Source organism: Taeniopygia guttata, chromosome 20 (genome assembly GCF_048771995.1).
Source record: "Taeniopygia guttata chromosome 20, bTaeGut7.mat, whole genome shotgun sequence".
NCBI classification, from domain to species: Eukaryota; Metazoa; Chordata; class Aves; order Passeriformes; family Estrildidae; genus Taeniopygia; species Taeniopygia guttata.
This window is the reverse complement of record NC_133045.1, coordinates 5,064,301-5,079,783: the sequence shown is the minus strand read 5'-3', so window position 1 is coordinate 5,079,783 and position 15,483 is coordinate 5,064,301. Positions and strand designations below refer to the sequence as shown.

The window sequence follows — 15,483 nt, the reverse complement described above, 5'->3', positions numbered from 1 at the left end:
GCAGAGGCCTGTTAGAGAAAACCAAGGAGCACAAATCACCTGATCTTCCCTGTGAGAACTGACTCAGGCTTGTGCCTTGGGGTGCTGAGGCAGATGTGCACAGGTGTCACCACAGGTGCTCAGCTGACCAGACTGACCCATTTAAGGGCCAGGACCCAAAGCTCAGGTGGTTTCTGCAGGTGTTCTGGCAGAGCTGCTGTCCCTCCCCAGCATCACAGGCTCCTTTTTTCCTCTCCATACGAAATCCACTCAGTTTTCCAATAACACAGCAAGCCTCATGCCTCTCCTCTGTGCCTCCCAACAAAGCTGCTTTGTCTCCCTTGCACTTAACAAGACAAAGAAGATGGTTAACAAGAACTTTTGCAGATATGTTTTATTTTTATTTTTAAGACCTTCGGAAGCCAACTCATCTGCTCTCATGGGCTTCTTGCTGATACGTCTCACTTTATTAGTGACTTTGGCCTTGAGTGTCTCAGCTGTTTGATCAATACTGCAGGGGGTCAGTGATATTTTCTCACTTTTAGTGTCTCGCTGCCTTTAACTTTGTCACCTGATGAACAGCACTACCCCTGGAACGCTTATCTCGTATCGATTTTCTCCAGGCTCCTGCTGCATTTCCAGCTGTCCCACCATTTCCCTCCCTGTCACCACATGCCCATTTAATGTTAACTTATCCCCTTTCTCCTAGGCTTTTCATTCTTACGGGGTCTTTGGCCTCCCCCCTCCTGCCTAACAGCAGATTGTCAAAAAAACAATTTCCTTTTTCCACCTGACTCATTGTTATCCTTCAGCCGTTCATTGTTTGTCAGCCCGTGGCTGGGCTCAGAGAGGGGCTGAGTTGAAGCAGATGTTTGAAAGTCCCCCTGTCCTGGCCACACCACCCAGCCTGGGCTGGAGGGCTCAGAATTGCCATAGAAAGTTTGTCTCCCTCACCAATAGAACTTTTCCTCTCAGCTCCATAGCTCAGAAAGCAAAACAAAATTATTTTTGCACAGCGAGGTAGAACAAACTGCACTGTTTAATACCTTCTGAATGATACCAGTTTAAAGGCCAAAGCTGGTTTTGGGGAACACTGCAAAGCAAAGCCCTCCTTAAGGCAGGGAGTGTTTAATTCCACTGTACCTGGCCACAGGATGGAGAAGCTTGTCCAGCCATGCCTGGAAGCAGGGAACTGTTTTCAAAACTAGCAAGGTGCTGCCTGAAATCTGAGAGATTCACCCACGAAGAACCACTCCTGCCAACAGGCTCATTTCTGGGCTTTCTGCCTTGTGCATTTCACATTTGGGAAGGGCAGAGTACTGTCCATATCTTAAGATGAGACTGAGAGAATTATTTCTAGTGAGAGAACCTTAGAAACATACCTCAATTTAGAAATATCTAAAAGCAAACCAAAGTAACTCATCTAGAATTAAAAACAAAAAAATAAATTGTAAGATCTAAACCAGTAAGATTGATTTTGCATTCCAACAGAAGAGTAAAAAGTAAAACAAGTTTCTCCTCATACTTGACACATAAAAGTTCAGTTTATGAAGGAAAAAGAAGCAATGATTTGCATAGGTTTGTTTTCAGTCATGTAGGTGAGAGTCCATTGGTTTCAGCAGAGCAGATCTAACAGGTTTCCATGTTGTTTCCCTGTTACCAGCTCTGATCTTCAGCCTTTCAAAGTCCTGAGCTCAGGGCTGGAGAGATGGTAAAGGACAATTACTTACCTTGTTCTACTTTTAATGTATGTCATTGCCTTGAATTGCTCCATTTTTAGGCAAATTGTACAGTAATCTCAGGGAAACTATTCCCCTACTTGAATTAACATAGGAACTGTCCTCTGCAGTACTCAGCCCAACACTTTCCTGATTTTTACCTTTTGAAATGTATATTCTGAATGAACACACCACCCTTTAATAGCTGAGTATCCTACCATGGGTTCCAGTGCTGCCAAGGAGATCTGGGGCACTGAGAGGGGTTGGATCATTCCCACATCCAAGAATTAACCAGAAGGGAAAATTCATTTGTAGCCCAGCCAGGTGAGCAATCACTAAGGCAGCTCGAGGTGAAGGAGGTGGTCACCACCATGTAATGAAGCAGCAGGACTGCCCAGAACACGCAGGAGAACATTTTTTACCAGGGGAGGGTTTCACAGAAGCTTGTTTCCCCCCGGGACTGTGGGACAGGAAGCACAGGCACGCAGCACTCTGCCCAGCAGGACAAGCAGAGTGCTGGAGTGGAGTGGAGGAAAAGTGCAATGGTGAGTGCTGCTGCCATCACCTCCACCAGTGCAAGGATGCTCCACAGGTCCTGGCCTCCCAACCCCCTTCTGCAGCAGCCTCTCAGTCCCAAAGGAAGTTATGGACAGGTCTCACCCTTTCCTTTTCTCCTCTGGTGGGTGAGAACAGCACACATGCTCAGGACTGGGGGGCAGTTTGTCCCTGTCCTGCCCATCAGAAGCTTTCAAACCCCTGGGGTCTTCCTGTGCTTCCTCCGAGCCATCCCAGAGGATGGAGCTGAAGGGCCAGCTGCAGGTCCCTGTCCAGCACTGAGCTGTGCCCCTGCCCAGCCCTCTCAGTCCCTGCCATCAGCCCCTGATTTAATGTCCACGTGCTCTTTCATTCTCCTGACAGGTTCATTCCTTTGGCAGGTGCAGCCTGGCGTGGGAGCGCCGCGCTGGGCAGGCAGGGCAGGATTTATTGTGCTAACAGGTTCGTTCCTACAGCAGCTATTCATTCCTGCAGCTCCCCTGGCTGCCTCCCCGTGCCCAGGGAGGCTGGAGCTCCTGCCCAGGGCGAGCCTGCATTGCCCTCCTGCGGCCAGCGCCCGGCTCCAGAGCCGCACATTAATCACAGCAGCAGCGCTGTAAAATTCAATTTTACCTCTCCATTCATTCTGAGATGAGTTGAAGGCCGGCCTTGTACATATAAACCACACTTTACTTCATCAGAGCCCTGGTAACAAATGGAGTGTCTTCTTCGGGGAGTTTAACCATCAAAAAGCAGCGCGCCATTTAATTCCACGCGTGCCGAGGGTCAGAGAAGGAGCTCTTGGCATCAGCAAATGCTTCAGCCCTCAGCTGTGCAGTAAACTATGTTTTAGAGATTGTTCCTCAATACGAAATGATCAGTCCATTTATCTGCTAAAGCAGCCTGTCTCTTTGTTCAGTCTCCCAATATTTTTTCCGCTGACCTGATGTGGACAATAAACCAAAGTCATCTTAAGATATTCACCGTTCAATTTGTTACTTGAGTGCCTCTGGGTCTGGCTGGCCCTGCTGTCAGCATCTCAGGCTCCTCAGCCTCCTCCATCCACCCCAGTGCCCGTGCCAGGCACCCCTGGTCTGCACCAGCCCCTGCCATGTCCCAAACCCCCAGCCAGATGTTCTGCCCTGCATCCCTCTCATTCCAAACACACCCCAACACTTGTAGAAGGATTTGGGGCTCTCTGTGAAGCTGCTTCAGCACAGCTGCAGCCACAGTCTGTCCCCAGGGTGCTGTGATGCTGGTTCCCTTTTACAAGGGAGTGCCCAGGTCCCCTCTTGGCACCCTGACCCCTCTCCTGGAGCTGGTAACCCACCACAGTTTGAGTGAATGCATCTGAGCCAACATGCAGGGCAGGAATTTATCACTTATCTCCTCCTATGGGTGGAATTTTAACTGAATTAGCATAGGAACTGTCCTCTGCAGTACTCAGCCCAACATTTTCCTGATTTTTACCTTTTGAAATGTATATTCTGAATGAACACACCACCCTTTAATAGCTGAGTATCCTACCATGGGTTCCAGTGCTGCCAAGGAGATCTGGGGCACTGAGTGGGCTTGGATCATTCCCACATCCAAGAATTAACCAGAAGGGAGAATTCATTTGTAGCCCAGCCAAGTTTTGCAGCAGTGTGGTGCAGGAGCTCACCATCCTCACACTTCTTTGCACACTCACTAGCAAAGGCCACTAGAAAAGGGCTGTGTCCCTCTCCCTCAGGAGATGTAACTGCACAGCCAAACCATAGTGGCCATCAGCATCCCACTGGGGTCCGAGTTCTGGGCTCCCAGTGTTAGAACTGCTTTGCCTCTCTCTACATCACTTCATGGGAGGCTTTCAGAAACTCAGCTCCACGAGAGGTTTCACAGCACCTCTGAGAGCTGAGCTCACTCTGGCACCACCACCTCAAACTCACTTTTCCCTGGCTATCTCAGCTATCTCAGTTGGCAAACTGGGTGCCACACACCTTATCCTTTGGCATCAGCAGTCCCTTTGCACTGCATGGAAGATCAGACACCCACACAAGGCTGTGGTGTCCACTGCAGGAGCCAGACACCCCAAAGTCAGCCCTGACTCACGCCCAGAGCCCTTTCATGCATGTAGCTGTAAATAACTAATGCAAGTTTACACTACAGGGATGAGGGATTTAATCTTTAAAGATGTTAAAAGAGTTTCCAAACCACCAAACCATCCTGGCTGCACAGACAAGACGCTGCCTGGAAAAGCTGCTCCTCATAATCATTCATTTTGATTCACTTGCCATTTTTCATGGCATGTTTGCCCCTTATTGCTCATGAGGAGCTCCATATCATCTGTCCAGCATCAAGTAAGCAGCAAGATTTTAACAGCAGCCTGCTGACTGCAGCTTTCTCAATGCTTCCCACCTTGGCTGTGCCACACCAACCCTTCAGCCAAAACAACACCGGCCTGCAGGAGAAAATGAGAGATGCTGGAAGTCTCTATAAGGACTTTTAATTTTCATTTCAAAGGCCCAGTGAGTTGGACTGTTGTGGGGGTGTGTGTGCAAAGCACAGCTTGGAGAGCTGCACCTCAACAGCTGGGCACTGGCAGAGAGTGCCACAATCTTAATTTGTGTTTTTTCACTGAAAACTTTCATTTAAAACATTTTTGATCTCTTTTCCCATGGAAGATCCTAACCCTTTACCCATGTTTTGGAGTTTTACCCTGCTTCTTTCACAGCTTTTTGAACAGGGAGGGAGGGAAAAAAGGCTTCCTTTGCAGATCTGCATCATTCTGCAGTGGAGAAGCACAGCAAGGAGAGGGATGTGGCAAAATACTTTCTGCCACTCAGCCAGAGAGAGTGAAGTGAGGAAAAAAGTGCAACCAAAATCAAGCACAGCATTTAAAGATCAGTCAGCACTGAGAAATATCAGATGTCAGCAATCTGCTCCTTCCAGTTTTAGAAAGAAGAATTTTCTCTCAAACCGTCTCAGCCAGTTCTGGCAACAAAATTCCAAACACGCAGGCCCACTTGCCAAAACCCTTTTTGCCTTCTAGAAAGCGTTGTGTTTGTGGGTGTCAATAAATCTGACAGACACTGCAGCCTCCTACTGCTGTGGGAGATAAAATTTCACCCGTATTTACACTTCAGGAAAGTGAACTACAAGTGGATTTACCCAGAGAGAGACAAAGTCAACAGCAAAATTTACATGTTCCAGTTCCTTGTTTCCAACCAAAAAGTGATTCCAGAATAAAATTTGGGAGGCAGGAGGAGAATAGTCAATGTTGATCTACAACTTCAGTAGAAATACACAAGCAGCCTGCTCCAAGGTGGAGAATAGTGCCTCTGGAGTCCTTGAAGGTGTTTTCCCTGCAGAACCCACCTCAGGAAGAGCAGTGATGGTGCCAGGCAGTGTGCCTGCCTCCCTGGCTGTGCCCTGGGCAAAGCCCTGTCAGGCCCAGCTCCACTCTCCTCTCACTGCAGCTGATGCAGGAATTCTGGCAAAGCCTAAAACTCCTGTCTTGCCAGAAGTTATTGTTTGCTTAGGTACAAGGGCTCCTGGAAAGTTTCCAAACCCTAATGGGAACTTCACTCAAATGACTGACTAGCGGGTTCCCACATAATTCAGCCTCCCCAGCCCTGAGATTTCCTTCTACAATACATCTTCCCTCTGTATTCCACTCCTCACTCTCGCAAGACAACCCTTAAATAGACTAAAGAGGACTTTGTGACAAAGGGAAAAGAGTTAGGAGGTGGCTGTGAAAAGCTTTTGGATGGAGAGCAGCAGGAGGACATGGAGGAGACCCAGAGCAGCAGCTGCTTTCACCAGCGTGTACCAACCCCTGCTGCCTTCATTCCCTGCCCAGTGATGAGAGCTTCCCACTTGGATCTCCTCACTCATCTTCACAAGCCTTCCTTGTGGTGCAGCACACCCCCAGGAGCCCCCAAACGGGGCTGAAATGGAAATGTGCAGGGACGAATCACACCAAGGGCACAAATACCCACAGAGTCACCTGCACAGAGCGGGTTACACACTGCTCCCCTGCTGCAAATCCTGCCCCAGAATTGCACCATTTTGAGCAGGGGGTCATGAGGTTTGAATGGGATCATTTGCCATTTATAGAATTCACTTAAAATTGGCCTTTTCCACATATATTTTGGGGACAGGATGAGGAACAGATCATAACATGAGTCTTGACAGCTGCTTGGAAAATGAGTGCTAGGGGATGTGGACACCATCACCATGTGGGGACCCTTGGCCACACAAAGGGGCAGTGGCAGCCTGGTTCCTCTCAGCACAGCAAGGGAGATGTGCCCTGCTGCCAACAAGAAGCACACACACACCCCACCAGGGCTGTCTCTTCTCTCCATGGTGAGCCCTGCAAGGCAGATCAGGTGTCCAAGCCCTGCTCTGACTCCCTGCTCGGACAGGCAAGCTCTGAGGGCAGGGTTTGTACCAGAGCCAGGAATGATCTCCTCTGGAAACACCCCAGTGCAGCAGGTGCCCTGCACACAGCTGCAGGGGGAATCACTTTCTGCTTCTCTAGCTAAACCAAGAGGCTTCAAGGCTTCTCTGATGGATCCCTCACCACTGTAACATGCTGCTTTCCCACCTGTGAGATGCAAAGGGTTAAATCAGCAGCAGCTGCAATTTCCAAAAAGACAGATTTTGAGTAAGCCAAGACTTGTCCAGCAGTGCTGCAGCTCTGATACAACCCCCCTCCATGTGCCAGGCTGCCCAGCATCCCCAGGGAGCTGCAAAAAGCCTTCCTGGTGTCCTGGCTGCTCTGACAGCTCCTAATGCCATCACTATTTCACACTGTCCCCGCCTGGATTTACACCCAGAGCTGCCTCTGTGATGGATGCCGCCCCCAGCACTGCCCAGCCTGTGCCAGCACAGCAGGGCCAGGCAGACGCTGCTCCCTGGGGCAGGACTGAACATGACATGGCTCTTCCAGGTGCCAGCACAGCCCAGAGAGGCCCTTCCCTGCCCTGGCTGCAGCAGGGTCTTTGCCCAGCTTGTGGAACCCTGGTGTCTCCCCAGACACCCAAGGGAGAAGCAGCAGGAGTGCCACAAAACCTGGCTCGTGGAAGATGTTTCCTGACATCAAAACATTCCCTGTCTGACAGGATCATCTCTCTGCCAACAGGCATTTGCAATAAACAATCTATTTCTTGGCTGAAGGGGAGCAAGAAGCTCTTGTGATTTGCTGCTCTCTCTCCTGTAAGTTTGACTTTTCCAAGCAAAGCAGTACAGGATGGAAAGTCCACAGGGATCTGGTGGCTGATCCCTGCTCAGCTGCTCCCTCCTTGAAGGGAGCCTGGCAGGCAGAGGCTGCACAAGCAAAGCAAGAATCACTGCAGGGACGCCCAGCCACTTCCATCTGTGGGAGGACATCAGAAACACCCCAAGGACAGGAAACATCCTCCTCTGCTGCTCCTGCCTCAGCTTTTCTCCCCTTTGCCTCTGCCTGCAGCACCCAGCCTGGGAGGAGAGCACAGGGAGCAACCCTGGAGCTGGGAAAGCCAGGCAGCAGCAAGGGTGGATGTGCAGCTGCTGATGCCACAGTGAGCTCAGCAGCAGGGATTTCCTGCAGTGGTGCTCCTGATGCTCTGTGCACTCCAGCAGCTGTCAGGGAGAGTTCAGATAAATCTGAAAGACATGAGAAATGCATTTCGTTATTTTAAATTGTAACTATTATTCTAAGAAGGAGAAAAGAGGGATTTTTTTTTTTTCTTCACCCAGGAAATTTTTGATTGTTCATAACTGGCAACACAGCCAAATTCAACCCCTGCATCTCACAGCCTTGCACATCCACAGCCCTGCAAAGCCAATTTTGGAATGGTGCAGGAAGATATTACTGCATCCTCTGAGACAAGTCCCATCTGCCATGTTGCCACAAACAAAACAGGGATTTTTTAGTTTGGTTTGGGGTTTTAGGGTTTTTATTTTTGCATTAAACTGTTAATTTTGTTTATTACAATAGTGGCTAGATTCCAACAGAGCTCAAAGATTCCTTTGTAGTGAATATGAAGTGTGGACAAACTGCCATTTTCTGTGACTTAGGGTGTAAGCAAAAGAACCACTACAGAATGTCCTGGTTGGGAATTTTGGGGTTTTTTAGGGCATTTTGTTTGTTTGCTTTTAAACCAGCAGGACATTCAGCCCTCTGGGCTTTTCACTGATCTCTGCACCTCAAATACTGCCTTTATCCCACAGCCACCAACAGCTTTTTCCTTTACCCATTCTCATCCCGCTTACTATTAAACTAATTAAATGTTAAAACTGAAGAATAAGGGAAACTTTTGAAGAATTGGCCAATTAGTTTTTCCCCAAGATACTTTTTGAAACCGGTGCCTGCCATCTACTGGCACTTTTCTTAAAATGCAGCCAATTTTAAGCCAAAAACTGGATTTAAGAAGTTTTTCCACAAGCCACTCATGTTCATCTTGCAACTTTTTTATTCCAAGCCCCAGCAGAGTTGCTTACTCTAAATGCTGAGTTGGGGTCTTGGCATTCTTTGCCAATTGTTGGTTGTGTGATCACTTGATAGAGATGAACATTATGAAATGAGAGTAATAAAGCTGTTTCCAAGCTGCTTTCAGTACAACTGCCTACAATGACAATTACCAGAATCCCAGGATGAGCAGTTCTCCATGACACTGATGCTCCCAAAAGGGATTCTGAAAGGCTCTCTGCTTCCCTGCTCTTCTCTCCCTCCTTCCCTGCAACCAAGGCTCCCAACTTTTAATTACTTGTCTCTTTCTTCAGATTAACCAGAAAGGGCTGTGACTGTTTTCCCATTAGTTTATCAGAATTACTTTTAATCTAAAAGATGGGAAACATATCTCAATATTTTCTTGGCTGATTCTTTATTCCAGTTTATTTTCTTCTAGAGCTGACAATACTGAAGTCCTGAGTAGAAACACTGACAGCACTTTCTGAGGGGCTTGAGGAGTGCACCTTTTTTTTACCCCACAATCATTTGATGTTAATGGGTAGTAAATTTACTTCTTAAAAAAATCTGTCTCCCTGCCAGCAGTGGAATGACTTCTATTCCAAGCAGTATTTTGATTCAGCAGACTGATATTTTAACCTCATTCTCTAAAAGCCAGGGTTCCAATCCTTAAATGTTCCATAAACTCCTGACAACCATCTTCAAATGACTCCAGCCTTCCCCACAACAGCCTTAATGCAGCAAAGAGCCATCACCAAGGCAGAGAGCCACCTCCTTACATAAAGCATAAAGCAGAATGCTCTGTACTAATTTAGCAGGGAGCTGGAGGCCAACGCTTTACAAAATAAAGAGATTTTTATAGGTTTTTAAAGTTTTCTGTCTTCTAACACCTTCCAAGGGCCCACATCTCTGATGCCAGAAGTGACCTTAGTCTGGATCCTAATAACACTTAACCTTAGCCTGCAACTCTAGTGTAGGGTCTGCCTGTTCTGGGTGTGGAGATACCTCAGTAGTTTGTAAAACTGCTAAAAAGTCTCAATTTTTTTTTTTTTTTTTTTTTTTTTTTTTTTTTGTTTATAAGGACCTTCTGCACTCATTCTCACCTAACTACAATGGTTTGCAGCATGTGACAAAGCTTGCACATCCCTGGGTTCTGACCTCAGCAGGAATCACAACCATTCCTAGAGGAAATCTTGCAGCTGTGCAATCAGGTAAAAACATCTGAACAAGACAGGGCTCCAGAGCCACCCAAAATTCTCAGAGCTGGCAAATGCAGTGGCCACCCACTGCCAGCCCAGCCCAACACACCCACCCAGCAGCCCTGGAAATCACCCCCTGCTCAGACCCAAGTGATGCATTCCCAAGTTTCCTCAATTCAACAGTTTTATTTTTTCTTAAGAATACTTCCAGAGGACAGAGAAACACAGACAATTGACAACTCTTCACATTCAGTTCTTTCTCTAATCCTTTAAGAGATAAAAACCTGCAAATTAAATCTTTTTAGTGAGTTCCAACACTGCTCTCAGCTCTGGCTAGGAGACAGTCCCTGCCCCGAGGAGCTTCCAGTCTAAGAGAGAAATACAAAGGTGAGGGTACAGGGACAACAGGAGGAAGGTGACACAGTTTTCATGCTGCTGGTGCCATTCCTGGAGACTGGTACATGTGTTTGTGCTGGCAGTCAGTGCACGTGGCACAACGTGTTCTCTGCAGGTATTTGGAAGGGACAAGGTAAAGAAGCTCTCAAGAAAGTTTTCAAGGCAGTCCTGTGATGAGGAAGGCATTTGTAGAAATTTTTGCCTATTTACATCCTTTTTTTTTTTTTTTTTTAAGAAGGAAATAAAACCAGTTACTACGCCAAAAAACATATTCATCAAATCAGTTGAATTACAAAAATAAAATTTTCAAGCAATGTCTTTCTAAAATAAATATATATAGGTAAAAATGGAAAATGGAAAAAAATAAATATGTGTATCCAAACTGTTTTGTTAAAACACAAACAAGCATAATTTCTTACTGAAAAGTAGCCATGGAATCCCAATTAAAGCAGCAACTGTTCAGAGCATCCTTCTCCTCAGTAACAGAGGAAAACGAGTCCCAAGCAGCAAAGAACAGATTTGTAATAAAAGAAATATAATGGACTGTATTCCTTATAGGAAAGTATAGAACATTTCCTTCTTTGCTGATCAACAGAGGCTAAAAAACAGAGTTCCATGATATTCCTCAGATGAAATTTACTGGTATTTCCAACCAGTGGAAGGTTAACATTTTTTCTCTCATAGGATAAAAAAGAAAAGTAAAGCCCTGTCTGTGAACTTTATTGATTATGAACATACATCTTTAGTCCCCTGATTGAGCAGAAAATTAATCCATCTTAAAAATACTGATCTTCTCTTTCTCCCCTCCCCAAACAGCAGCTCCCATGTGCAGAGCCCAGACCTTGAGTACCCAGGGGCTGCTCAGCACAGTGAGCTGGGCCAGCTCAGCCTCGGGCAGGACACTTCTACTGCTTGGGAGCACAAGCTGCACCAGTTTGGGATGGTCCAACAGGAAATCAATGTTTCCATGGCAGCACCTTGCATTTCAAGGGGTAGCTGATTGCCCTGAGCTCCTGCTGGCAGGAGCCAGGCTCAGTTTGGCCGGTGTAAGTCACAGTGCTCTGGGTGACAGGAGGCAGGGTACCCTACTCCCCACGCTCATAAGGCAGTACCACTCCAGGAAATCTGTTTCTTTCTTGAAGGTTCCAGGTTTTTTGTGGTCCTGTATGTCCTCTTACTTTTTAAGTTGTTTTTCTACCTATTTAAAAGGAGCAACATGCCCAGATTAACAACAGAGGTCAAGTAGGCAAAGATTAAAATGTCCACAATGCAAGCTCTAGGTTTACAATGTACTGGTCATGCACAAACCCCTACAGATCCTGGCAGGCATTTAAACATTTAGGTTGATGGAAGATCAAATTGCTAATGAACTGACTGCTGGATGGACTGTAGCCAGCTTGAAATCACTGGTAGGTTCTGCTTCTGATGTCACAGCAATTGAAGTCATGTCAGTGGTCATCTACCTTAGCCCTTTTTGCTTTCAAGGAAAGATGCTGCAAGAAAAGAAAAGAACAATGAAGTGCTTAGCAGATACACCAAAAATTAGGAAAAAAAAAAAAAACTACAATGTTTTCTATCCTTAATCACAATTTAAATAAATTCTAACACCAATATCCGCACCTATCCAAGCTCTGCTTGTTACTGACACAACTAAAATAAACCCATTAAATAAAAATCCACATGTACCCCAAACTGATATTCTGGCTTGTAGTAAAATAACTCCCAGATCTTCTATACTAGCTGCAAGCATAGGAACAATTTCCCACTGAAATCAATTTTCCAGGTGTAAAAATGCACAGAAAGATGTGCTCCCAACAATACATCTGCAAAAAACACCAGGAGAATGTATGTGAAGAACAAGATTTTAACAACTGTATTAATCCTGAAGTTGCACTGGATCTTTGGAACCTCTGTGACCTTAAAGACCTACAAATGTGGAATGCAATATGAGAAGAATTCTGCAAAACTTGGAATGAAAAATAGCTGACCAAGATCAAGCTGTAGAACATTTTTTAACACAGAGTCCTATCCAGTGGTAATTTGTTTGTAACTTGACAAAGGAGTAAAACCTTTCCTTTCTAGCACAAATATGTATCCTTCAGTAGAAAAAGGATCTGTATCTATAAATTAACATAAACCGTGTGTGATTTGCAGCAGTTCACTTATTCAAATTTTACATGTATGACTCAAAGTTTTACACAAGAAAAATATTTCTAATTTTCAAACATTTTATAAGGACACCCAAGACTTTTGGCTGATATGGATAACTGACCAGGCTGGAAGAGAGAATTTTCCTCAAAATCAGCACCATCCTTGAGAGCTACCATTTATTTCAGGATGAAAGCAATAAGGTTATACTGCAAACTGACTTCATTTGATCAAAAGGTAAAAAACTTGGTAAAAATTGGGTTTTGGTGTAATTTCCTAGAATATCTGCAGCAGTAGTAGCACTACCTTGAAAAACATGTTCCCTCATTCAAGACAAGTCCTCTTTGCTACCACCTAAAAGGAAAACCTCACCCCAAACTTCAGCCCATGGAGAGGTCACAACAGGATTTTGTGTGGGTGTGGGCTGCTAAATGTAAATTATGTGACAACTGCAAACATGTGAGTCAAAGAACTAATTATTGCAGGAACTGATTTGACTCAACACTGGCTCAGCTCCTGTTTATACCATGTCTGCAGATCATCTCCCAGCAGCTGAAGGCTCAAGGCTCTGCCCCACAGGGGTCACCACTGCCTTTGTCAAATGCCTTATTTTGTTAAAAAAGGCAGAAAATATTCAGCTATTTAGTAAGTGCATTTATAGATGGGAAGTGTCTGGATAATTGAGATGAATTATCCAAGATGAGCATAAACAACCCCTCTCTCGAGTCCATCACATGAACAGATGCCAAACTGTTGGGAACTGTAACCACAGAGGTGTCCCAAGATGCTCTGTGCACCACAGGATTCTCCATTTTGACAAAACCCCAAGGAAGTGAAGAAAACAAACATCAGATTCTCCAAGAAGTCAAATAGTGAAGCAGATGTATACATTCAAAACAGGCCACCTTTTTCACAAGTCTGATATGCAAGTGCATTTTTTCACTCAGATTTTGGAAATATTTCATTAATTTAAAATATAAAGCTTAGTAGATAGTAATGTCCCATGGGAAGTTCAAATACAAGATCAATTTGGTAATCTGTACAGTATTTATAGGCTATGTGCTACCAACAGCTCCAGCTGAACTAAATTTAAATATTTAATATCAATTCAGTTCTCAGAATGACCAGTGAATAAGTCTGGATTGACAGATTCACACGGGACAGTCAACACAGGTTGGTGACAACTGCTAAAAGATACTTATAAATAGAAGGTATCTGTATCACACACAGCAATTTGCAATAAAGCTTTGCACAAACAACAGCTGTTCTTTGCCATTTCACATTTGAACAGATCAAAACTGATTTTTCTGCAGTAAACATAATTAATGCTCAAAAAAAAGGCTCAGGCTTTTCACAAACATTTGCAAAGCATGCAAAGGGTCTCCTAAAATGATTATGCAAAGTGTGATCACTGCCTACCTACAGCTCTGCTCAGGGACGTGCTACCAAGGACCTATATTGAAGTGTGGAATGGCTGAAGGCTTCATTTCCAAAACTGATACCATGGTAAATGTGACTTTACCAGCAAATGGATCTCATTTTGTAACTCTGAGATCCATTGGCTGGCTAATAGAGAAAAACATTTCATGCATCAACTTACTATCCTCTTCCTTTATATTAAAATCACTACAATGACCAGAGCCAAGTTAATTTCTGTCCCATTCACCCTCAGAAAGGTCAGACACAAGAGCTGCTCTGCAGCAATGGTACCGTTTGGCCTTTATGCCGATTCCGTACCGTTCCTTGCTGGTAAAAGTGAGGTGCCAGCTCCAACAGCCAGGAGGATTCAACAGCTGTCACATCTCTCATGTAGTATTTAGCAGTCTGTATGACTTCATTGTAGACTACCCTGGGAGAAAGGAGACAAAATTGAATAGTGTTTGCTGTCAAGCAATGAGGGAGAGCTGATTAACAGCATATTTAGACAGTTTCACATACATGCTGCCAGAGGGGGCACTTACAGAGTGACAAGAGAGTCCTTAAGCTGTAATTCAGCCTCCTACCTCTTTCTCTCTGGCTGGTCAGAGTTCTCCACATTAAGAAAATCCTTAGATTTTCTAAGGATGAAAACAACCTCACAAACTACCAGACCATATGAGTGCAAGGTATATATGAAAGAATGTTACTTATAATAGGGTCAAGAGGGACTCACAACTGATGCTTTGGAAGACAGAAGATGAGTTACTCAGTGATATCATAAGGGAAAATGTCCAAAGCACCAAAACCCTGCACCCACAACAAGGAGGGCACAAACCCCAGCATGACTATCCCTGGCGCCAGTCTGCAGACAAGTGAGATAAGCATCAGAGCAAGAAATCAGCTTTAACTCCTGCCAGAACATCTCCTGGGAAGAGATTTAGGAACAGCCAACCATGTGGACTCATCCCCACTGTCACACAGTCGGATTGCCAGCATGGACAATCTATTTCTGAGGTCACCTTCACCTGGTAAGGTCTTTTTCCCCAAGAAGTGCAAACCTTTGCACTGAAGGGCAGCTACCAAATCCTTAAGTCACCATCTCCCTCCTACACACAGCAGAGCTGCAAACACCTGAGGTTTGTGGCTTCTCATTAATTGATATTTAGCTCTCAAAAGCAAGGAGGAAAGAGTCCAAAATTCTCTTTGCCAAATGCGTCCTGAGACATGACAAGTAACGCAACTAAAAATAAATCAGAGGAAAACAAACCAGAATGACAACACATTTCCTATATGCTTTTAGCAGAGAGAGAACTGAAGCCCTCAATAAAGGATGGTTACCCAGGCTGCAGCAGCACTGGAATTTAGGTTGCTGACTAAGTTAACTCCTATGTGACAGGATGCCATGACACCAGGCCAAGTTTATCCTTCTAAGTCTCAGCAGCAGGCAGTGCAGGATGGAAGTCCAAATACTTCAGGCTGATCATACTGACCTGAGAGTTCCACACACATTTTTTGTTTGATATCTGAGGACTTTTGACCTGCAAATGGAATGATCATATCCCAGCTAATGGGAAGCACAGCCAGTTATTTCCTCAATCTGTTGGACAGCCCTAACTTTTCACATCATGCATTTTATGTGTAAGCCCTTCCCCTGCAA

At 45.2% G+C, this 15,483-nt stretch overlaps 1 protein-coding gene across 2 annotated transcripts in view; it reads right to left on the bottom strand.

Annotated features, from left to right (window-relative positions):
• Nucleotides 1–10,029: 10,029 nt before the first annotated feature.
• The window catches only part of DHX35 (DEAH-box helicase 35), a 28,839-nt gene continuing 23,385 nt past the window's right edge, over nt 10,030–15,483 (bottom strand). Inside the window, exons 21-22 of one of the 2 annotated variants that reach the window (XM_030288526.4) lie at nt 14,118–14,256; nt 10,030–11,752 (exon numbers count right to left, since the gene is read on the bottom strand). In XM_030288526.4, the coding sequence (XP_030144386.1) occupies nt 11,708–11,752; nt 14,118–14,256 (184 nt within the window). In that variant the 3' untranslated portion in view covers nt 10,030–11,707. The remainder of the gene's footprint in view (nt 11,753–14,117; nt 14,257–15,483) is intronic. The other variant, XM_002189744.7, reaches the window with a different exon arrangement.